The sequence below is a fragment of the Lepisma saccharinum genome, chromosome 26 (assembly GCF_977018435.1).
Source record: "Lepisma saccharinum chromosome 26, izLepSacc3.1, whole genome shotgun sequence".
Taxonomy (NCBI): domain Eukaryota; kingdom Metazoa; phylum Arthropoda; class Insecta; order Zygentoma; family Lepismatidae; genus Lepisma; species Lepisma saccharinum.
Genome location: NC_139254.1, coordinates 5,336,362 through 5,362,706, shown reverse-complemented (window position 1 = coordinate 5,362,706; position 26,345 = coordinate 5,336,362). Strand labels below are relative to the sequence as shown.

Genomic DNA, 26,345 nt, shown 5'->3' with positions numbered 1-26,345 from the left:
AGAAGAAAGTTTTACGTGCATTGTTGACACACTCTGGGACGCATATTGCACATGGCTATTTCCATTTAGTTGTGGCGATAAGGGACACGTAGACCCCTCGGTGCGGTGGTTGGAGGGAGGAGGTAAGAAGGGTTCTCACCATACAAATCTACATCTATGAAAATTAATACGAAACAACATTTGCTCAATAATAGAATAAATCGTTTTCCGAATTTAGGTCGCCAAATCAGCCACCGAAGTAAGTAACAATAAAAATTTGCATTGCTTACTGATAAAAATCTAATGTTCTAGGAGCACATATGTGAAACACCAATCCATTGTTTACGTGACACAAAAAATAACCAAAAATAAAATAAAGACAATATAACTTACTTTTCTCCTTCCTTTGGAGTGGTTGAAGCGGCCCCGCTGCTACTGACGGCGCCACCTGTTGTCTTCAAACTCTTGAAAGCTTTCAGCCATTTTGACTTCATGCTGCCGGTCGACGAGGACGACATCTTACGTTCCCTCCCGCTGTCTGAAGCGCTCTCCACTTTTGAAGCGAAGAGTTCTTTCTAAAAGAGAAGGAAACGCAATTTGTACAAATGGTGAAGACCCATATTGAACACAGGTATAGAAAACATTGTTGCTAACTTAACATAACCAACAGGCAGTGCCGTGGCGTGGTGTTACTTTTTCAAGTGTTACCGGCCATCAGATCAGTATGACAATTATGCTTGGTAGACGTTATCACCCCCCGGGGAAAAAAACAAACATTGTCTTTGATGTAGATCTTTGTTCATTTCATTCTATTTTTGCAATCCGCTCCGTGATTTAGCCACAACCCCTCCTAGAAAGAACTACCACTCATGAGACAGTTATCGCGAAAATCCAATGAATAGTGGTAGACCCTTGTCAATTCTTCATCTGTCTCCGTTTCTTTGCAATGAGGTGCGAAGGGGAAGAAGAAGAACCATACTTTTCTCGGGTCAGTTTGACCACAGAGAAGATAATTTTATTATTTTAAAATTATCTTCTCTGTGGTACTACTGTTGCCAACTTAGTTTTTTGGAGCAAGCTTTGTCCAAATCACGAATCGCACCAAGGACCTATCTTTTCGTCTATTACCTAACTGGTCTCAGTTGTAGTTCAATCCAGCCTTGGCTCTGCAGTCTACTTCTAGTTGCTTCAGAGAAATAGTATCCCCATTTTAGGTGGGATTTAGCTCTTTTCTGTCAATCCAATGTGACAACACTGGCATGTTCCGGCAGGCCTGACCCAGTGTTGCCACAATATGAGGGCACAATTTCCCTTTCCAAGGGGCAAAATTTCCCTTTTTGGACCAATTTTTCCCTTCACCTAAGCAAATTATATAATAATAATAATAATTAGTAGTAACGGTACTAGAAGCATTATTAGTGGTGGTGGTGGAAGCAGTAGTAGTACGTAGTAAAGTATTCCGTTGAATTCGTTATTCGTTTGAATAAAAAATATTTTTAAAAAAATCCACATTTCAGTTTCATCACTTCCTGACCAGATCTCCCAGCTTTGAATCCTGATCAGGAATCCATTTAATCGTTAATCCTCATCGTTACTATTTATCCAAACATGCATAAAAGCAACGTACAGTAAACTTAAAGAAGCAGAAACAAGTAGGAATAGCAAAATAAATAAATGAAATAAAAATGTGGATATGAAATTCGAAATTAACATAAACTGTAATAATGTAGGCAGATGACCTTAAAATTTCTCTTCATCAAAATTCCCTTTTGGTTAAAATTTCGGTCTGAATTTCCCTGCAAAAGGGAAATTTCCATTCATCTGGCAACACTGACCGTGAACTGGGTCCTTGAAGAGGAATATGAATAACCCCGTTTGAATTGCCCCAAAGTCAGTGTTGCCACATGAAGGGAAATTTCCCTTTTTGAGGGGAAATTTGGAGCTAATTTTAAGTGAAAAGGGAAAAGGGAAAATCGATGAAAAATAGCGAATTTTCAGGGAAATTTTAAGACAGACTAAACATTAATTATATTAAACATTATAACAGATTCCAGTTTTGAAAATGAGAACTTATTATTTTTATTTTTATTTTGTCGCATACTTTGTTCTGAGAGGAAGGCTGGAATTTGGGTTGACCCACATCTGGCTACCGTTTGGGGCCGGAGGTCTTTGGCCATTCACCCTTATGGGAGTGGGAGTCCGAGGGTATTGTTTATTTAAGCTTTTCCCGGTTCTCTGAATTTTGCCTCAAACAGTACACGTGCAAACCATAAAGTTATCTTTGTCGCAAACCTATCTTTACTTCAGTCTTCATTGGACACTGGGTGGGTTATTCGTCGTGTGCGAGTGTTTGGTGGAAGGCTGTGCCCGTCTTGGACGACGGGAGAACAAGGGAAGCAAAGGAAACTATCTGCAACTCCAAAATAATTAGAAAACGTCGTGGAGAATTGTCGGAAGATGAAAAAACACCGCGGAAACAAGTTTAAAAATTCCGTGCAGAGTGGCAAGAAGTGACCAACAATGGATTAAATTTTAATAAAAAAAACTTGCTGTGTTTTAGAAGTTTCCACCTAATATGTGAAATTTACCAGAATAGAACATTTGCTCAGGTATGTACTATATATCTTTTTTCATAAAACGCGTATATCCATGCGCCGAACTTAACATTTTTATGGGGAGGCAAAAATGTGATTTTCCACACAAACTCTTCATATGTGCGCCTTACTAGAACAGCACTTTGTGTAGAATATTTTTAATTTTCCTCTGATGGTGTGATGAAGACAAGGGGACATTGGCCTCCCTAATCCAATCTCTGTTTGTGTGTTTTGCTTTTTACTGATGAAAATCTTCAGTTGCCTACTTTAACATAGTTTGAGCTTTCATCTCAAAACAAAAAATTTAGCTTGGTTTCAAAATAAAATCTAAATCTTCCAAAAAAACATTTAAAAGTTATTGATTTTATTGTTTATTGATTTGGTTTATTTTACTTCGCTTTTCTGCCACTTTTGGCTAATCGCAAAGATGGGGATGAGTAATGATATGATGAAATTTATGAATAAACACTCACAAACAGCCATGCCCAGGCCGGGATTCGAACCCGGTACCCTTGGCGTCGTAGCATTTAAAAGTTAAATTGATTAACATTTTATACATACATACGAACATGGGTCAACGATAATATTTAATTATTATTATTAATAATAATAATACTTTAGATGAAGGGAAAAAATGGGCGAGAAAGGGAAATTTTACCCCTTGGAAAGGGAAATTGTGCATACAGATTGTGGCAACACTGCCCAAAGTCTTTCCCCACTCTTCCCTTGCATTGGCGCCTTCTCCCCTTGTTGCCTCTTCAGGGTAGCGGAAACGGCGTCCCTCTTCGCTTCTCGGCTGCAGGAAAAATGTCCTCTGCAATATCTACTCGACGGCAAAGCTGTTGGTTAACGTATTTAACAATGTTTTTATTTTATTGAAACAACTTTATAATTCTTCACAATTTGAGGTTACCTGCGGTAACACCGGTTACATGCACGCCACGCCTCTGGCAACAGGGCAGCTAAAGAGAGAATATACATAATTACTTCCCTTCTATATTCATTCACTGTTATAATACGTACAATCAAGATCTTATGATTAGCTATCTACTTTAATGAAGTTAAAGCAGATTGGGAAAATACGATTCCAACGCCACTGAATCATTGCGGCAAAATGAATGTGGAAGTAACATATAGCATATATAGAATGCATTTAAAAACCTCCAACATGTACACATAATAATAAGATAAAGAACAATAATTCCATTATTGACTCATGTACTATTAGCTTGTCATTTCAGATTATGTATATATGAACACATAAATACACAGCATATAGTGCCCAGCATTTGCCTTAGGAGGAAGTATAAGGTGGGGAAAGGTGTATGATTTTGTTTTTTGGTAAAAATCCAACATTTAGTTTATCTCTTCTGCGTTTAAAGTCCTTTTTACAGGAATGGTGACCCAAACAAATCTCCTTGGGAACACCACTTCACCCTATGTAATACCATATTTAACGATGTGAGTAAACGAATAAAATTCAAGAAAAATATTAAATAAGTAAATTACTAGAAAAGAGTATTTCAATATTTCTAGATATTTATCGCTTATGGATTTTTGAACATGTCTTGAGGACATGCTCTTGCAGAACTAGTGGCGTGTCCAAGGGGAGCTTGTGGTCATAACCCCTCCTTTGGCCCAGTATTCCTAAAAAAGAGAACGCCAAAGATATGAAGAGAATGCAAATTGGGGCCTAACTTTTAAAAAGTATACGTAACCACCCATCTCGAAAATTATGGGCACGCCACTGTTCAGATAACACCCCATATGTAGCTAGGTGACGCACGACAAACGCCAGATGCATAAAGCCTGTTATTAGCTATATGTCAATGTAAACAATACGTTGAAGACTGGGGTTTCATATGTTACACGTTCGGTATAATCTCACAGGGCAACCAAATTGTATGAAGCATTAAGTGGCCAGTGACGCAATCGGATTACGTCACTGGAATAATGAAGGTGGTCGTCTCTTGATTGGATCGCATTACGAGCTTCAGTTTGCCCCGTCGGTGCATCCGTACAGAGACCGACCGATAAATATATCCACACTTTCTACAGCTTAATAACGATAACAATGTACCCGGCAAACTCGCGAATTAAAGTGCACAGTGATTTGTTTTCTCCTCTCGCTCCCCCTTCTCTCGTGTCTTTTGACAGTGCTGCACAATTTGGCAACACGGGAACAATGCAAGCAGCTGATTGCATCGCCCACGTTCCCACCGTTTACTTACGATTGAAAATTAGACTACAGCGCCACAGGGCTTCCTTTTCTTGGTCAAACTGTACAGTACGTTCTCAAAAAGATGAGAAAACGAAGTCGGTTCGTTTTAACTATTAATGTCAGACAAATGCATTAGACTCTAATTAATTCGAGCTCCAAGGGAATATGAAAAAATTCGAATTAAGAAAACATGTATCACTAAAGATGATTTCAAGGGAAATAAATATCTGTTCGAATTACAGGATGATTAGAATTATTGTTTTGGAATGATTTCAAAGTGTTTATTTCGTGCGATAATATGGCTGTAGTTCATTGAGTTCAGCGCAGGGTATGCCATATCCGTTACCTTCTGTATCTAGCTCACGTGGCTTTTAAACATTGTAAATTTTGCTGTACTTTTGTATACTCAGAATATAATAAAGCAGATGCGGCCAGTCGCCGCCATCTGATTCGGGAACCGCAGCCAATGGCGGGCGGCGTCCTGGTCACGTGAGTGTTCCCAGGAGCACTTGCGTGCCGAGGACGCCGCCAGTCGAGCCAGCCCTGGCCCAAAACCATGGTAACGGTTGAAGTTTTTGCGTGCGATGACGTGTGACCGGCCAAGTGAGTGCATCACTTCAATGTGAGGTCACGTGAAATGACAAAACGACAGTGTTGCAGTATGGAGATATTAAACACCAGAACAAGAACAATGTCTAGATGAGGATGTGTACTACAGGCTGTGGAAAAGGAGATGCGATAACCACTAACGCCGTCAAACCGTTGGGCGGGAACTTTACGTCACATACCATGAAGAAGTAATAGGATCCGAGCTGATTATGTCCTTTATGATTAGTCCACTCAGAATTAGTTCACTTCATCAAATGATTTACTAAATCTCATCAATTTACATTGTCGAATTCATTATTTGAGGTTTTTTTTTTTTTTGTTTAGGTACATCTTCACCGAAGAGAAAATTATGCTCATTTCTTTGTTTTCCTTGAGCCTGGATGTACAGGGTCAAGGAAGTCAGTACTAAGGTGTGTTATATACAGTGTATGTACAACTATAGATTGAATTGTATCTTCTCCAAATATGATGTATAAAGAAACAAAATGCCGGTAGGTTCTTTTTCTTGTGGTTGCTCTTGTAAGTAAGGGGAACTGTGATTGGCCATTCATCTATTTTATCACTTCTTCATAATCTCAATTGACTTAAATGGCCGGAAGAGCAAAGTAAATTTATCAAATATTAATACAAACACGTACCGTTTAACCAAAATGGAATGAAAAGTTAGCAGTTTGTATTTTTATTGCTTTATGTGAATATGTAGGGAAAAAGCGAGAGAGAATTGTACACCAATGGCAAAGAAATGGTAGGCGAAGTATTTACCAGGATTATACTCCCTACATTCCTGCTCATACCTGTAATAAGGAGTCGAAGGTATCTTGCTTAAGGATCTTTCTTCGATGTAAACCTAAAAGTTGACTTTTGAGATTACGTACATAATCTTCTGGGCAGAAATGCGCACTGCAGATTCTAGCATTAGCATGATTCACGTTAGCGTTTCCACACGAATCCAAAGCTCGGTGACCGAAGAATCCTTTTGAAAAACGTATATAACGTATATATTATGTTCAACGTACTTGGAAGATGTATCTTGTGCTGAACTAAAATAAATAATAATAACAAGTGGTGTGTGGTATCTCGGAAAGTCGGGACCGGGATAGGAAAGAAAAATTCCGTCCCTATCACGACTTCAGCAAATGACTTCCCTAAATTTAGGGATCCCGAGCAGTCGGGAAATACCGAATGGTCATTTTAAAACGGTATTAATTCTTGACGTTTTCTACATTGCAAGTGTCTGGAACTTATCGGAAATTGTTAGTTTTCATTCCAGAAATGCAAAGAAAATCACTTAAGGTGAAGATGAGAATTTGAGATTTCCCGACTAGTCGAGAAATTGCGAATATTTCCCGTCCCGAATGTCGGGATTTACAAACAAAATTCCCGTTCCGATCAAAAATATTCTGTCCCGCATAACAATAAGTACCTATCTATATTTATTTTCAATTTGTCTGAAGCCACAAAATGTAAATGGGTGGAAATGCTCATTTGTGTACTCGATTTCGTGTGTTCAGTTTCTGGCATGGTTTCCTATCTGCATAGTGCAACACTAGCGCATAGATTTGGAATTCATTTCATGGATAAATTCACCTCTTACCGTCGTTTCGTCATTACGAGTAAACAACGGATTGGCCCAACCTATACTTCTAATAACCTTGAGTCGAGCTGTGATCCTGGAAAGAAGTGGACGTGCTGGCACGCTGTGTAGTGTTCTAAGTCCACTCTATACAAAGAAAAGTACAATCAGTTTACTGTAAAACGCACATAAAATTCAAGTATACTTCCCGATTGTTCCAACATTCACGGGTAAAAGTAATATTGTTGTAAAAAATTGATATTATCCATGGGCATCCCAAGAAAGTATTTGTGTGTATGTGTGTGGAGGGGGAGGGGGGATAAGCAGTGCTGTAGTCCCAAAATTTTCACAGTGTATACGTTAAGTTTCGTGAAACATTAAGTGGAGATCACGTTTCCATTAAATATTTGAATGAAATAATTTACAGTTAAAAAAAGGCCATCCATGCTAGAATACTGATTATGATGATGATATACACATAATTGGAGTAAAGAGGTATATTCTAATATATTGTATAATGTATACAATTAAAACAATAAAACGTATAATTTAATCATTGGATATAAAGGATACAGTAGTATTTTATAGGCTACAGTAGAGGATGTTATTTTTTTCTCTGGTTGATATTGCTTTTGTGAATCAGTTTGTGTACTATTAACTTTAATAATACTGCTAATTACACTAAAAATGAAAGAATACATTTCATACGATTTGAATTAGTAGATGCAGTAATCGCTTTCACCTTCACAAAGATAAAATCAGATGAACCTAAAATTTAAAGCAGCTCTAATGTTCACATGATTTTATTCAGGTAATCAATGAAAAACACTTCTGAGAGCTTTTTTATAGCATTGTCACCCTTAGAATCGAACTTTCCCGCTGTTTTTATATCCTACTCGCACTGCTCTGCGTGCATAAATAAGGATTTACTACATACTTTACGGCTAGAGCAGTTGTTTGCGAAGGTAAACGTCCCCTAAAAACGCCAGTTTGCAGCATGGTAGAATGTCGATCGCAGACTGAGAAATATACATGTTGCATCTGGCTACATGGACCAGAACCTTGTTAACTGCGATTTAATCAGAGTCTGCTAATCAATCGAACGACGAAGTAAAAAATATCTCGGGCATTTACCGCTCTATGTAATCACGTACAACATCATTTGTTTGTGGATGTTTTCCCTGTAACACGGCTAGGTTTAAACTTAATTGTTTAAAAACATTCTGTTTTCCTTCTAACGTACTCGGAAACAGGTAAACCCTTTCATCCAAGTTAAGTGATTGATTGGAATTTAATGATGAGTATGTTAATGCTTAAACTATTAATATTTATGTTTAAAGTGCTGAATAACATACCTTATATTTACAACACCTCATAATAATTTACAGAGCATAAAAATACAAGGCGCTCTAATTCGTCATGCCGTATTTATATTCCCGTCATTTTTTCGTACATTTTAATTACATTAAAACGCATTCTATTATATGTGATAATGTGACGGTGTGATTAATCATGTAAATTCAATCTTTCCTCACATTCGAGGGACCAGGTTTTTATTTTCTGAACACGAGCAAAGTATTACTAAAATTATTCGTCGTCCCTTCGCACTTAAATTTCTTACATCCGACTTTTACCAGCATTTAATTGATCCGGATAACCAGAGACATCTCTTGATGTAACTATTACTTACTTAACTTATATGGGCCCGGGGTGGCCAAGCCCCTCCAACAATCTGCCGTGTTGCCAGTTTTGATGGCAATTCACTCATTAATAATGCTTCTACGCACGGCCATGAAAATAGGTGGCTGGGCAGAATTGCGCTGTTGCCACATATGGGAAAAGCTAAGCGAGAGCGGGACAAAACTCGCTGGTTCCCGCGCACTGTGTGGCAACGTCAACTGGGCTGCGTTGCCTAGTTCGAGCGTCAGACCAACCTCTCTTCGGGGCACTTTTGTGTCATACCTGGCCTTTCGAGCAAATACTGTCAGTTTGTATCCAGAGGCGCAACCATGAATTTTGATCGGGTGGGGGGCAAGTACCAGGATAAACGTACCAATAATACTAATAATAACCAACAACAACAACATTAATAATGGAATTATTATTATTACTACTACTAGTAGTAGTAGTATCAAAGACGTTATTATCCTCATAAATCACATTAGCTAATAATGGAAAACAAGCACACAAACTGTATTTTTGAATGGCAGAAAATGAATGATACATGCATTCCGAAGATAATTGAAGACTAAAATTGGTAAACGATGTAAGTCCAAAATAATTCAAACACCGTTTTCCACGTTAAACTGTGCAATGTGCCATGCTTTATAATGTGGTAAACGTGAAAAGTGGCTGGTAGCCCTCTAAGTAGTTCAAAGGGCGTGTAAAGAGGTCACTAGTGTGCATGTTCTTACGGGCTGATGTGCGGAACGATGTGATTTCCCAACACTTTCGCTTTTGGCACTTACAACGTTTACCAGTTTTAGTCCTCAATTCTTGTTGTACATATAAAATGTATAACTTTCATGTACAGCATATGATTTACACATATGCAACATGGAGCGACATAAAATAAGAAAATACATATACAACATGCTAACACTAAACTGTGTACGTATTCAAAGTTTATTCAATACATATATACAACACATGTACATTACAGAAAACAATGAAGCCATATTGCGAGCGAAGCGAGCAAGAACATTTTTAGATCCAATTTTTGCAATTGAAAATAATATCGATTTATTAGGGTGTAAATAATTTCACGGGGCGCCATGGCATTCTCTCCTTTACAACGATTTTTCATTTAGATCGCTTAGACCCCCGCCGCCCCCTAGCTACGGCTCTGAACTTGACGAGACTGAGAAAAACAGGAATTGCGCGCGAAGCGAGCAAGAAAAGTTTATGAAATGTATTTTTATTTGCATAAAATTTGAAATCGAAGGGGTTATTGCTACTCTGTGCCCCCTCAAGGTGCCCTTGGCCGTGAATGTTTGCCCCCCTAGAATTGACTTCCGTCGAAGGTTGTGGGGGGGGGGGGAGGCAATGCCTTCCTGCCCCCCTGTGGTTGCACCACTGTTTGTATCACGTGTATTACAAAGACCAACTCTACAACGAGATCTTTCACTCTCTTATACCTCCGAACGTGTGCTCCGACTTGGCAACAGCGCGAACTTCTGCCACCCGCCTAATATCATGGACGTGCGTTTAGTTAAAATCTCATAGAAAGCATCACAAATAAGAATATGTAGACAGATATGCAGAAAGGAAAATGAGATCTCCTCTGTAGATCTGTGAGCGGAAAAAAAGCCGACCATTCCTGAAAATTTCAAAATCGAAATCTGCCCGATGCGACAACAAAGTAGGGCAGTGTAGCAAACCTCACGTACGAAAAAGTAACGTCACCAGTATGTCGAAGTCTTAGTGATGTCTTCTCTGATACATTTTGGATGATTGTGACGACAAGGATGAACTATGATTGGATGAAATTGATGAAGGGCACTAACAAAGGTAATTCCATTCCAGGCTATCAAATTAACCTACACAGAAAAAACTGGTTTGTTTGGAATTACCAAATAAGTTTGGTTGAGCTGTTTGGTTATGCTTTTTGTTTCCGATAACCAAATGTTGCTTGTAATTACAAAATAATTTTGTTTAAGAATACCAAAAAATTTGGTCAGACAAAATATGGCACTCGTAAACAAAATGATACATATGTAAGTAAAAAGAAACAAAACGTTTGGTTAAATTTACTATATGTGCGTGAGCGTGCTTTCGAATTTGAAATAACGATTGTCCAGTTTCGTCGAGTGTAGTATGAAAATCTTTTGTCAAAAATTGAAACTCATGTAGATAGATAATTACTCGAATCGAGTCTTTATGTTGCTGTGTAACCTAATATTCGGAAAAAGAGCTCAGAATATACTTACTTTATACTGAGTTTTCTACACTGGCCGCTAGATGGTTATGTCAAAATGTGTACAAGAAACATAAGTTTTTGTACAACAATTAATGGTATGTTTGATTGTGATCATAGTGAAAAATTGTGCTTTAACACTCTTCAAAAGATATGTGAACATCAAAGCTACAAATTAAAGAAAAAAATGTACTGCGGTGAATAAAGTGAATCTCCCATGAGCAACCTTTTGATTCTGGACTATATAAATAGAAGGTAAGTGTGCTTCAGAAGGCGAAGTTATTTACAAACATCTTGAAGCTTGGTTACTTTCCACTTCAGTGGAAATTGGCGAAACTCATCGTACTACCAAAACGTGGTATGGATCCACAAAATGCCAATTACCGTCCCATCAGTTTGCTTTCTCATCTTAGCAAGCTTTTTGAACGAGTTATGCAACGACGACTTCATGAGGTCATAGAAGCTAACCATCTACTCCCAGATCATCAATTTGGTTTTCGCCGTTCCCATGGAACGAACGAACAACTAGTTCGCGTCGTCGACTACGTAGCGATTCGTCTTGATTGGAAGCACCGAGCATTAGGATTATTTCTCGATGTACAAAAGGCGTTCGATCGAGTTTGGCATGCTGGACTCCTGTATAAACTGCGACGAATGAGGTTTCCACTCAGCTATAGAAAGGTCATACAGCTTTCTGTCTAACCGAAGTTTCATTACGTCCATAAATGGGCAGAAATCGACGCCAAGACTGGTCCGTGCTGGGGTACCTCAAGGATCGGTGATTTCTCCGATACTTTACTCTTTGTATACTGCAGATGTACCCACCCCAGATAAAGGGATAATTGCCACATACGCAGACGACACTGCGCTATTCACTACCGGCAAACGCGTGCTTCAGTGTCAGAAACAGATGAAAACTTTCCTGCCGATCTTTGAACGTTGGGCTCAACGGTGGAAAATCAAGATAAATCCAGAAAAGAGTACTTCAGTCGTTTTTAGTCTATCCAATGCGAAAGAAGGGGCCAGCTTGCAACTATTTCAGCGAGATGTACCCAGCGCTGAACAAGTTAGATACTTGGGGGTGTTGATTGATAAACGCCTTACCTTCGGACCACACATCAATGCCCAGACTAAGAAGGCCAAACAGAGGATAGGATATATTTACCCAATGTTCCGGTCCATGGCACTCACACTCGAGACACGCCTGCATTTATATAAAATGATGGTGCGGCCGATATTACTATACGCCAGTCCCGCCTGGCAGCATGCAGCGAAGACTCATTTAATTAAACTGCAAAGAGTCCAAAATCGACCTGCCAGAGCAATTGAAAGGCATCCTCCTCTTACTCGCGTAATCCAGATACATGAAGATCTGAATTTGGAGCTTCTTGATGTAGCACTACGACAAGCCAAACTATCCTTTTGGAATAAAATAAGAGGACACACAAATCCACTAATTAGAAAGCTGGGGTCGGAGAGGCCTCGTCATTTCCGCATTAAACTCCCGAGATTGGAGTAAATTTTTTATTGCTGTGTTATGTATGTGGTGATTGTAATTGTTTTGTTCACTTTGGGAACACAATATTTTAAACTTCGAGCGACAGTTGCCGAAGCTTGTTTTTGTTATTATGTATATGAAGTTAATTGTTAAGGATGCTGTCTACGGAATATAACAGATTGGAGTCAAATATAAGTATGACACTCCATATCGATTATGACATATTACCTGCCTGCCTGCCTCAGAAGGTTTTCCAAGACTAGCAATTACTTACGGCCACACTGCATGGATATCAGCACCAGATTCATTTTATCATAAACTACAAGTTCTGGAAAGACATGCTCTTCGTTTGGCCTTCAGAGTAGTCCTACCAAGTCCTACACGACTACTGTACGAGCGAATAACCTTTCCCGAAATCACAACCCACACCGAAGCCATCCGTCACAAATATATAACTGGACGAATGAACTCGCACCATCCACAACTTCTTAGCACAATGTACGAAGATGCTCTACACGACTGCCTTCCCACATACCACTGCACACCATTACAGCATATCTTAACTATGTATACCTTCCTGATAGATCCACAGCATCCTGACTACCAGCTGTATAATATCCATCATCCTCCGGAACTACGGCACGTGATATATCCAACACATGCCGCACCATAGCAAATTATTACTTTCCTAACTGAAGTAATTTTCCCACTACTGAATAAATAAGATCTAAGTGAACTACCCTCAGAATAAGTAAATATGTACCACTTCATTACTGAAACCACTTAGACCATCACCTTGCAAGGGAAAACATTTATGAAAACAATTCACTTACCAAAGAGAAGGTGTACCCTTCTAAATGGGGGAAAAAAAAGTGCCGCAGAAAAACAAACACGCTCCAAAATCGATTAGTTCATGTGAACTTTCTATTCTGAATGTATATTTTGAGATCAGTTATTTTCTATAAACTATCCACCCTAGCTAAAATTAGCCACATTGTTTTTACAACATAAGTAATTATGAATAAATTATTTAACAAATCCTTTGGTAATTTTGACTAAATTATTTGGTTTTCCTAAACGAATGGGCTACATTTTGTTAGATTTACCAAAATAATAAAAAATGTTTACCACAAACAAATAGAACTTGACCAAATCTTTTGGTACTGGTGAACAATTGTTTGGTTGATGCGTATTTAAACAAACGATTTGTTCACCACTACCATTTTTTTGGTTAATCCAAACAAACATTTTTCTCTGTGTAGTACCTTCGATGCGAGTCGAGTATTTCATACTAGGCGGCACGTTGAATATACATAAAACTGCTCAAAATATTTGCTACATTCCTCTTCTTATTTGTGCTCGATTCCCAAATTATGAACCTTTTCCCACTTACTCAACGAATTTTCTTGGCACGATGTGGCAATCGAGATGTTGACGTATACAACTACGATTGATGACCATCACTTTTTCAACAACCCTCGTATGTGCATTTTTTTTTGGCCTCCACTTCAAGAGGAGCGTCTGTGAGCTCTTAACGTCGCTCGAACGTAGCCGAAGTAGATCAGCGAAGCGTGGATTCTACCGGAAGCCGATCTAGCCTCCCACAAATCTCGCGCGTTTCGCTGAACAATTCCTCGGGCCAGGAAAAAGCGGGCTATTAGCTAAAGCTCCCCCATCCTGGCTCCGCTATCGCTAAGCTTGTTCGTGTGGAATGTGGCGGACGCAAATCCCTCTTGCGGTGAGTTACGGAAACAGAGGACGACGGGCGCACAGATAACACGGCGAGCCAAGTTTAGATACCAGAGGACTTATCCCACAAATTCATCGCCTCTTAAAATGTCACTTAGCACGTTAACTATTATGACAATCGTTAAAACATTATTTTGCGGTCAATGAGTATTATAAATAAAGGGTCATTTTCATTTACTATTTCATTAATGTACTAGAGCCAGTGATGTGCGTCTACGCGTAAACAACGATTGTCTACATTGTACGTGTAGACTATAAACTACTTTTCCGGATTCTCTGGAGTAGCGACGCGCAGAGGGGAAAGCTTGTGGGCGGGGCCAGACTGGGTGGGGAAGGGTGCGGGATGAAAGCAACGAAGTGGTGCGCGGTGTAACGGCCGTAAAGCAAAACTCTTTCTTCTGCCAATTTCTTCTCTTCTCTTATTCTTAAGAATGGCCAGTGTATTGTTTTACACAAATAGCAAATAATATTGCACGTTTATTTGTCATTTGATGCTACGAAGAACAGAAAAAAATTAAAACAAATTTAAACATACATTTTCAAAAAAACATGCAAATAACCACAAATTATGAAACATCATGTATCAAAATGTGTTTTAAACAAGTCTGAAAAACATGTTTAAAACACTTTGTTTTAAACATTTGTAAAAAAAAAGTGTTTTAAACTTTTCAAACAAGTTGTTCTCGAACACATTCAACACTATGCGGCGCTCTCCTGAATGCAGAGTTCCCCTAGACTGCGAGCTGACATGTTTACTACGAAACTACTGGACCGCGAATGAGCCCCCTCCCGTGGATGCCCCTCCCCTCCGCGCGGTAATTGGACGAGACGCACACCTTTCAACATGCGCCCAGAACGCGTTCTCGTTCTCTTACTCCAGAGAATCCGGGAAAGGAATACATGTAAACTATGTAATCAACGTAGACAACATGGCGCTCCGCGTTCTCCGTGCAAGGCGCGCAAGCGTGAAATATTCCACGGTCCAGAAATAAGTGTTTATTTACGTTCAACCAATTCACTAGGTATTAATTGAACTGCAAAATAAACTTGTCGCGACATACCCCAAAAAAAGGTGATGCCAGTAGAATGACAAGATTTGTTTTACTTCTATTTCCACCATTTCACACGTGGAAAAATTGCTTTAAAGACTTTCACTTTAAAGACATGCTCTTTCTTATGCAGTAATAAGACAGAAAACTATTTTTAGCCTTCCTTTTGTCAGTGTAAAAATAAAGTCAGTTTTCACTATGACTGTCATTTGTTTTTCTTTCGGTAGTCTCTTTTCACCCTTTTCGATAACTTTGATTACGTCGGATGGTCTTAAGTTGGTTATAGGCCCAGACTATCGACATGTTTGAAGAAAAAAATACTTTATCTTTCAAAGACCACTCGGATTTCTTTCTTCCCTGTTGTTTGCATTCTCTACAGTAGACTATGTACGCTGTAAGTAATGTAATCTTCGTGTAGATTACGCGTAGACAACGCATGTAGACGTAAACGTATAGTCTACGGCACATCACTGACTAGAGCCGACCTTCGTGGCGGAATGGTTAACACACCGCGCTACGACGCCAGGGGTCCCGGGTTAGAATCCCCGTCTGGACATGGGTGTTTTTTGAGTGTCCATTCATCAATTTCATTATAACTAGGGCCCGAACTTTTAGGATTTCATAGACATCACTTTAGGCTTTATAAAGAGATGATTTAGCCCTTTTTAGGATTTTTTACCTAACCGTATTTTTATTGAAATCAATCACAAATCTTTGCATTTACATGAGCATCAATACTGCAAACACATTTTCCTTCACATATTACATGTTTACTAAACTTAAAGCATTCAAAAAGCACAGTTTTTGAAAATACAGAAAATAATAAAAATTTAAAACTTGTCATTGTTAAGCTATTTCTTTTGTAATGCATGCCAACTTTGCTTCCCTTTTTTTTCTCATGCCATTTCTCTTCTCTCATTCCACCTTCTGTGTGTGTGTGTGAGTGTGTGTGAGAGAGAGAGAGAGAGAGAGAGAGAGAGAGAGAATACGTTTTCATATTGCCGTACAGTTAACAATGTGTTCACTCTGATGAAACAAAATAAGGTTTCAGTATTTTTTTTTACATTTATTTAGCTGAAAAGTTCAATTTAGCCGTTTTTAGGACCTATAGGATTCATGTATTTCATTAAGAAATGGCTAAAACGAAAATATATGTTAGAATAGTGACGTTACCAAGTAAGGAATAAAATAGATTAAAACCTGAGAATCCGGGCCCTAATCATAACCTCAACCTCATCCTCATCTTCGCGATATGCCAAAAGTGGCAGAAAAGCGAACTAAGATAAACTAAATAAATAAATGAATCAATTGATGTACTATTCAGCGGCAATGCAGCCAATCGATTTCTTGATTGTCACGCCCCATACAGCACAAATACTTTGGATATCCACAATATCCAATTCATATCCATGAATATCCAATGGACATATATGGATATTCAATGGACATCAGGATGAATTTCCGGATATCCAGGGAACATCTCTAACACCAATATCACGCAGATTTCAGAAGCAAAATAATGTACCTAGTGTAGAAGAGTGGTTAGCAGGTCAAAGGTTAGAAAGCTACGTACTGTACGTTTGAGACATTTATGGGCGACCACGGAAATGTTTCCATAGGGAGTCATAAACGAATAGTTATATCGTTACCTATGATGTATTGACGAGAGGTGAGAAAGAAGGGGATGTAAAACAAGCGGTAGTGAATGAAAGAAAGGAAGAGAAGTAGCCAGACAGAGAAAGAGAGAGAGAGAGAGAGAGATGGCGCAAGGAGTGAGGAAGGGAAGAGAGAATGAAGAAGAAAAAAGCGACACAAAGCGGGAGGGAAAACAGAAAGAGACATGGCCAAGAATAGAGTAAGTAAGCACGTACAAAAGGATAGTAAAATAGAGTTACAAATAAAAGTGAGAAGAGAGTATTAAGAACATGACATTCCCTTACTTCAAAGGACGGAGGTCAAGTGATCCTTCCCCTGCGGCATTATACAAGTATTTCTCTCTTCATTTCATCAATTCACCTACCATCCATATCTCAAGTGTTGGAAAGCAACGTGATACAAGCTACTGGGGCGAAATAGTGAAATAAACTATTAATTTGATCTTAATAGATAAGGCAGTAGTTGAGAAACTGCGCTTCTATTTTATTTTACTGAGTTCACAACATTCTGCGGAAGCATCACCATTTATCTACCGCGTTATCTTCTGATAGTTGTAGAGCGAGAAATGCTACGTATCCTGCGCACTATGCAACCAAACTCGAACCAATGTTTAACTGGTTGCCTATAAAGCAAGGCTCTCAGCCACAGATGCAAGATTTGGTAAAACACCGCAATCTCATCCGTCTTGATCATTGTGAATTCGTTAATATTCGACTGCTCAAGGTGAGTACCTAAAGGTGAGTCAATTACTGACATTGCACTGTCATTGGTTGATGAAATATGAGCTCATTATTTTAGATACATGTAAAGATTAAAAAAATAAACTTTTGAATTCACAGCTGTTAGAATTGAACTTGCAGCAGTTTCCTGAACACATTCCTGAACACACGTGCTAATATTTTTATCATTCTCTGAACATTTTTTTAGGTTATTGTTTATTATCAGTGCTACTTCAAAATACCACAAGTTGACGTGGCAATATATTTTTCAAGGAAAATAACGCATTTAATGGGGAAAATTTAATGTTGCAGATGTCGACGCCTTGGGCACAGAAAGAAAGCATGCAATAAATTGTACGCTCATCGTGGAGTGGACGTGATAGATTTATGCGGCTGTTCGGCGCCTTCACGCTCCACTTCCTGCTCTTGTGATCGCGAAGCATGACCGGAAGGAATTTCTAATTGATTCGGAAGCGATTGTTGGCGCTGAAGGCAATCGCTTCCTCTTCTGTGATCCGAAGCATCCTTGACAGAAGTTCAAAGCACCCGTCACCTCGCCTCTGCACTCGACACGCAAAAATGGAGGAAAGCAGCGTTTCCGGCTGGCAACACTTGTAAGGAAGCTCTGACAGGCGTTCAAATTCTCCTGGAGAGTTCATGGATTGAACGAGACATGGGAAAGAGTAAAGGAGGCCATAGGTGCTGATTTGAAATGGATGTGACGTCACATCTTCCCCGATGGTGACCGAAAGTTCCACAAGGAACTATGGGAAGTCGACTTTTATTTCTAACTCCAAAGTTTGTATCGTATCGCGCCAAAGGCGCGAGTCGAACCCGGGACTCCCGGCGTCATAGCCAAGGGGTCCACCTTCAGTAGATCTCTAAACTCTGCTGACACGGGAATCAACAGGACAATTGCCAAAAACCTCCGTATCTGCACTGCGAAATATTTGCTCGTATATCTCCCACTTCACTCGTTTCCTACTGTGGAAGAGAGGCGGCGTGTTAGTTCGGGGAACAAAGTGGACCGGAAACGCGAAAAAAAATGAAACAAGCTAGCTCTATTTAAACTTCAAATTCTCTGGATCGAACTGGCAGGTTGAAAAATTTATTCCAACCACCTCTTCCTTCGTGGGAGAGTGGGGAGATTCCCGGCTGAGTGGATTCCTGTGTCCCGGATGTATGTGTCTGTTGTGTTGGGTCACGCTCTCTACGCAGGACCCATTTTGTACCTCGTGATGGGTTGAACCGAAGCGGGAGGCGAATTTTCTTTTTCCAGTCAACTTGTGAATGCTGTTTCATTTCTTGCTCTCTGATTGGCTGTTGGAAAGTTACGGTGCTGTGATTGTGAGAATGTCTTATTTCCTATTTTTAGAGCAAATTTGCTGCTTTCTAATCTAATCTAATCTAACCTTACCTAATCTAACCTAACCTAACGTACAGCGCAAACAAGACATTCTGACAATCACAGCACCGTAACTTCCAAACAGCCAATAAGAGAGCAAGAAATGAAACATCATTCACAAGTTGACTGGAAAAGGAAAATGCGCAAGAGGGGAGGTTGCCGTTTGGTCATATTCGGGCTCCGTTGTATTAGTCCCGCTTCAGACGAAACCAGTGTCCTTAGCATTTCTCAAGGAAGGGATTGGTCCTATTTCCGTAGCATTTTTCGTAGCATAACCAATCAGAAGCGAGCTCTAGGTCACGAGTGCAGGTGTAATGGCGGCCGAGTGAGATGTAAACAATGTATCACTTTGCATTTTTAAAAGCCGATAAGTATTCTACCGAGAAGTATAACGTTTCCTATAAAAAGGTTTTAGGTACAAAGCAATGGCGTTGCTTGAATACATACTTTATAACATACTAGCTGATTGCCCGGTGTTGCCCGGGCATTTATTTATCCCAATCTTCTATTAGACAGGAAAATAATGAATTCTAACTATGGTGTAAAATGAACTTGGAGTTGAACGGCATTGGGAATGTCACTATTCATCTTAGCGACCCAGAAAACTAGGGATTACATACTAATATCGGTCGTTTTCGATTATTTTTACATGTCACCCCCTCCCACCCCCACCCTAGGGGTGCCAGGGGTGTCATACACCCACAGTATTTCTTTCAAGATTGCAAGTGATATGTGTACCAAGTTTGGTTGAAATCGCTCCAGGCGTTCGAGAGTTATGCTGGAACAAACACACACACATACATCCCTTTTTTTATATACTCGTATAACACATATACAGTGGACATATGGAAGAATATTTCAGTTGCTTCAATTGTAAACACCGTGCACTCACCATATATGGTGTAACTCAACGTGCCTCTCGTGCTGTATACATTATACAAGCTAACCGAAATGATTCATAAAGTTCTTCCGTCTAAAGCTAGTGGAAGATTAGTATTAAAAATATTACAGTTACACTAAACAGTAGTTTATATGTGAGTCAACATTAGTAGCTATTTGTCTTTCTACAAGGGTTGGATAAAAAGTAATGGCAACACTGGTATAATTGGTACCTGGACTGTATTGGCAGAGGAGCACGTGTTACATTCCTTCAAAGTAATCGCCCCTCATCTCTACGACCTTCTGTCACACGTATGGAAGGCGTCGTACACCGTCAGCGCGTCCATCTCTGTCGATGTCCCGCAGTGACCGCCCTATAGCACGTATGATGGCTTCGCGCGTGTCGTAGTGCTTCCCGCCCAGTGGTTCCTTCATTTTGACAAAACGGTCGTAATCACACGGTCTCATACCGGTGAATACGGCGAATGTTCCAGTACCTCCCACTACCAGTTATGCAAGAGCGCCGTCACATTGTTCGCAGTGTGACACCTTGCATTGTCAAGCAGGATGATGGGACACCGTGCCGTCGCTTCCTTCTTAATGCGAGACGAAGGTGGTGTTGCAAGAAGGTGCAGAAGTAGGCAGCGTTGACCGTCTGCCTGAGAGACGTTGTTCTTCTTGCCTAAACATATTGTTAGGGCGCTTGCACTCTCGTCCTCTGCTTCAGAGCACTGCTGTTTTTGACTGAATAACATACAATCGCTCCCAACTCACTATACTTCCTCGTCTGACATTCCTTTATCAGCCACGAAACGCTTGTGGCGCTGTGACTCACCCCTTTCACGGGACAGCAGTGTTGCCATTACTTTTTATCCAACCCTTGTAGATGAATCTGGAAAGGTCTTTTACTTGGGTATAAAAATGCCTGCACAATAACATCAAGTGTGTTTGTTACGTCGTGTTTATATTCTCGGTATTGTGTTTTATTTGTTTACTGTTTTGTATGTGTTATTATTCAATTCATAGTTATTGAATTTACATTGAAGAATATTCATTATACGCAATAGATAGAACTAAATTCCATCTTTCAAATGTCGCAAATTTAAGCAAAACCGGACTGTTGGTTGGTTAGTGAGATATAGCCATGTACAGTGAGGTGTACAAGTATTGCTCCTCAAGTTGACCATGGCCATTTTTATTAATTCTGGGAAGCTCTTTTCTTCATTCAATGAGAGTACTCATTGATGTATACTGTGGAATTTAAATGCATCTCTCGTAGCGATATACAAGGGTACAGAATTGTACTCAAAGCTCTGAAGTATTCAATATCATTTAGCACATTAAAAAGTAAAGTGCTTCCCTGTGGTTTGCAGCACGTCATGAAGGCGTATAGAGGGTGTGGATTTAGGGCGCAACACTTTCTTGATCACGGCCTAAGATGGGAGTGAGTGATCAGGACCACGCCCCTGACCGCCTTTACCGCGCCCCCCGGAGTTTCCTCCAGGTACCCACTTTATACGACTCTGGGTGGGCGCCGTAGCCGCTTGAACAGGAGGAAACTTTGCATATAAAAAATATTCAGAAATGATTTTAAGATAAATGTTTCTTTACTGTCGGGACGTAAAAAATTAAACAGGAATGAAGGAATAAATATAAAACTACGAAAAATATTATGAATTTCAAATAGGCTACTTACTTACATATTTCAATGTTGTTTGCCAAATATTTCACACACACACACACACACACACACACACACACACACACACACACACACATACACACACACACACACATACACACACACACACACACACATATATAAATTTATTGTGAAGTTTTGTCTGAAGAAGACCCTGTTAGAGGGTGGAAACGTTATGTTTTTAGAGTATATATTTTTATACTATAAAATTTTGCCTTGGTCAGTATTTTAATGTTTTACTAACATTATATATATATATATATATATATATATATATATATATATACAGTGTGCTCCAAAATATACAGTACTGAAATGAAAAGATGAACAAAAGTATAAGACATGTTACAATATAGTGACTGGTCTATATGCAACCCAAATAACAATCGTGCATTTTGGGTTGCATAACTATCAGGAAACCTAAGGTTAGGTTAGGTTAGGGCATGTGGAGTGGACGATTGTCATTTGGGTTGCATATAGACCAGTTACCTTTTTCAAACTCGGTCCACCACCTTCACGACCGCTTCCGTATGAGCAGAAATAATGCTCAACTATGAATACTCTTTCCTCCGTCGAGAGACCCATTTCCAACAACAACTGCACAACACAACTTCCTTTTCACTACTGCGAACACGTGCAGCTGGAGCTATGCCCCGTCGACAAACGCAACCACGTGTTCGAGATGTGCGAGTTTCAGTACTGTATATTTGGGCGCATGCCGTGTGTGTGTGTATATATATATATATATATATATATATATATATATATATATATAAAATGTGTAGCATTCTTGGACTACATTAATACCCAGGCCTTATATCATTGGTTGTAAACCAGAACTTGAATCAGATGTTGGGTAAGACGACTATATGTCACAAAAAATTACCAAATGCAAAACTTTTTTGAAGTAATTTTCACACTTCCAAAGGCTCTTATCTGACTTAAAAAAGAGTCTTGGAAGCTCATCCTGTTTTGGAAGCGTTCAGTGTGAGGAAGCAGCTTTCATATTCGAAGACCGTACTTGATAAAGATCGGAGAACGAATTTTCCCTAGAATTCGTGATAGTGTTTAACTTCTGGGCTTTTGGGATCTGTGGTGCTTCCTGCGTATTTGATTTGACGTCATTTTCCCACAGGCTCAGTCAGTCGCTCATACTAAATGAAGGCCTCGCCTCTTCACCAAACTCCCCTTCCTCCTCTCCTCTCCCATCACTCCTTTCTCTCCTTTTCGGACTATCTCCTCTCAATCCATTTTCTCCATTTTTCTTTCTCTCTCTATCAAATGTTCTTCTCTTTCACCTTCCTTTTGACTCAACCTTCAACCGCACCCTTTTTATCTGTTTCATCTTATTATTTCTTGCGGTCTTCTTGTCTCTCTCTTCTCTCACATTACTTCTCTATCTATCTTTAAATCTCCGTTTCCCATTCTTCCTCTGTTATACATAATAATGTAAGATTTGAAATATATTACGAGGGTCATCCAGAAAATAAAGACCGTTTGGTTATACAAAATGAAAAATACAATATTTATTGGAAAAAAACAATTCTGTTACATACCTGAAGCTTCCTTCACTTCTCTACATAATCACCTCCTACATTTAAACATTTGTTGTATCTGGGCACGAGCTTCAGAATTCCCATGTTATACTCTTCTGCCGCCAGTTCATTAAGCCAGGTGGTCACTGCATTCTCCAACTCTTCATCACTTCCAAAACGTTTACTGCCCAGAAACTCTTTCAGCTTAGGGAAAAGGTGGAAATCGCTAGGAGCAAGGTCCGGACTATAGGGTGGATGATCAAAAATTTCCCATCCAAATTGATCCAGCAATTCTTGAGTTGCACCAGCAGTGTGAGGGCGGGCATTGTCGTGCAGAAGCACAATTTCTCCAGAAAGCATTTCTCGCCTCCTGTTTTGGATGACTCGCCGTAGTTTTCTTAGAGTCTCACAATAACGATTTGCATTGATCGTAGTGCCTTTTGGCAGAAATGTGCGAGCCGTCTTTTGTTTGAATGCAGTGACCACCTGGCTTAATGAACTGACGGCAGAAGAGTATAACATGGGAATTCTGAAGCTGGTGCCCAGATACGACAAATGTTTAAATGTAGGAGGTGATGTAGAGAAGTGAAGGAAGCTTCAGGTATGTAACCGAATTGTTTTTTCCAATAAATATTGTGTTTTTCATTTTGTATAAACAAACGGTCTTTATTTTCTGGATGACCCGTATATACTTATCAATGCTGAAGTGAGAAGTATGGCCAAATGCAATGTTCTGTGCATAGCAACGAGCATACTCTGTATACACACACAACGTGTTTCGCTTACAGGAAGAGAGAAATAAATGCTCACCCACCGTCTAAAGAAACATATTCACATATTGCGTCTCTATGAAGGTGTCTCCTTCTTCGTCTTTCACTTATTCTCTTTCCTTGTCTATAATCGAGCTGTTTTGGTCCACCTCGTCTCTCTCTCTCTCTCACACACACACACACACACCTTGATTTGATTTGTGTTATTTGGCGCCGCTTTTTGCCACTTTTGGTTAATCGCGACGATGAGAATGAGTGCAGATATGATAAAATTGATAAAGGGACACTCATAAAGAACATCCATGCTCAGCGAGGATTCGAACCTGGGACCTCTAGCGTCGTAGCACGTTGTGATAACCACTACGCCACGGAGATCGGCGCTCCCTCTCACCTCTTCGCCTTGTAATCCACAGGTCCCGGGTTACATATCCGGTAGAGGCACATAGTGGGTTCGGATCCCACTTCAAAACTGTAGGTCCAGTCCCTATCAAGCTATTTGTGCATAAAGTGGACTTAATGCAAAAACTCAACACAATCTCACCTCTTCTCTCATTTTGCTTTCCCCTCTCTTTTACACATTTATCTTCTTGTCTCCTCTCTTCGTCCCCCTCCAAAAGATATGTTACACTCAAGTACGTAAAATTTTTAACAACATGAAATCAAAAGCGTGCGGTTATGATGGCATAAACCTAACTGTTTTACAGTATTGCATCCCCTTTTGCTTAAAAGCTCTTACGCACATTATTAATCTTTCCCTTTCCAAAGGTTGGTTCCCTCAAGAGTGGAAAAAATGCGAAGTAACACCTATACCTAAAAAATCCAACCCCACAGAAATAAAAGATCTACGACCTATTAGCATTCTACCCACAATGTCCAAAATACTTGAAAAAGTAATTTATGAACAAATACTTTCACATATTCAAGGTTTCCTACCACACTTTCAATCTGGTTTCAGAAAAATGCATAGTACTTGCACTGCGCTGGTAGATATCGTAGACAATGTAAGTAAAGGAATAGATGAAAATGAAGTTACACTTTTAGTCTTGTTGGATTATTCAAGAGCGTTCGACTCGATCAATCATGAATTGCTATTGGCCAAACTGTATCACTATGGCGTTACCGGAAACGCGTTAAATTGGTTTCGATCATATCTCGGCAACAGGAAACAACGTGTGAAATATCGGGAACCGGAAGTCACATACTCTAAATGGTTAGTTGTTCAACAAGGCGTCCCTCAAGGAAGTATATTGGGTCCACTACTATACATGATTTACGTAGCTGACTTCGACCGCGCTGTCCAATATTGCCACTACCATCAGTATGCTGACGATTCGCAAATCTATATTCAGTGTAATACAGAAAACTACGATAATGCGATGACCAAACTTCAATTCGACCTTGATGCTATAACAAATTGGTCACGGAGGAACTCCCTTCAATTAAATCCAACAAAATCTTGCTTCATGACCATAGGAACTCATGGTACACTTAAGAAACTTCACAAAAACGCACCTTCTCCTCCAACTCTTGGCAGTATACCGCTAAGCGAAGTGGATACAAGCAAAAACTTGGGGATTGTGTTCGATAGACACTTAAATTGGGAGCCACAAGTCGAATTTATTGTGAAAAACTGTATGGGGAAACTTAAATCTCTGTATCATTTAAAACATGCTCTGGACGCTAATGTTAAAGATCGTCTTATGCAATCACTCGTCCTATCCACATTAGACTATTGCGCTCCAGTGTACAGTAATATATCCCAGGGCTTAAACTATAAACTTCAAAAAATTCAGAATTGTTGTATACGTTTCATATTTAACCACATATAACAAGTCCTTCATTGTTACAGGGATCAGGGAATGGAACAAACTGCCTGCACCATTGACTAACATTATTTGCCATCAAAGTTTTAAGAAAAATCTGAAGAACTTACTATTGTCCCAACAACTTAATTAACCTTCATATGTTAACAATTGCACCTGCACTTATATATCATATAATGCATACCTAACCTACCCCCCCCCCCCCGCATACACATTGAACTACCGAAGACTTATTACTTATCTTTACTCAACAGTATATATACTAATCTATTCAATGTATTATTTTATCATTGTATAATCTTTATATTATCTTTATTGTATTATCATGATCATTATGTGTTTTTTTTTCTTTCTTTTTGTTTTTATTCATTTATTGTATCTTTGACAAGGGTTGGTTGTAAGAACGGCCCATGAGGCCGAAACACGCCTGCTTAAATAAAGACCATTCTATCCAGTTATCTTTCTGGTCTCCTTTCTCTCGGTCCTCGCTCTCCTTCTCAGTCTCAAAAGATTTGCTGACGTCAGCGAACTCCACCCTTCGGATCACATCTGAGAAGTGAAGGAGCTAAAATTCGCTCCTTCCGCTGGAGAAAAAGGTTATGGATGCTTCATTTGCGGAGGTGGACCGCACAAGAACACACCTCGCTGATTCGGACGAGGTCAGCTGT

General features: G+C 39.5%; 1 protein-coding gene across 7 annotated transcripts in view; it reads right to left on the bottom strand.

Annotated features, from left to right (window-relative positions):
- Nucleotides 1-26,345, bottom strand: part of Stacl (SH3 and cysteine-rich domain-containing protein) — a 908,463-nt gene that overhangs the window by 75,490 nt on the left and 806,628 nt on the right. For all 7 annotated transcript variants that reach the window (XM_083112374.1, XM_083112375.1, XM_083112377.1 and 4 more), the window contains exon 9: nucleotides 373-554. In XM_083112374.1, the coding sequence (XP_082968500.1) occupies nucleotides 373-554 (182 nt within the window). The remainder of the gene's footprint in view (nucleotides 1-372; nucleotides 555-26,345) is intronic.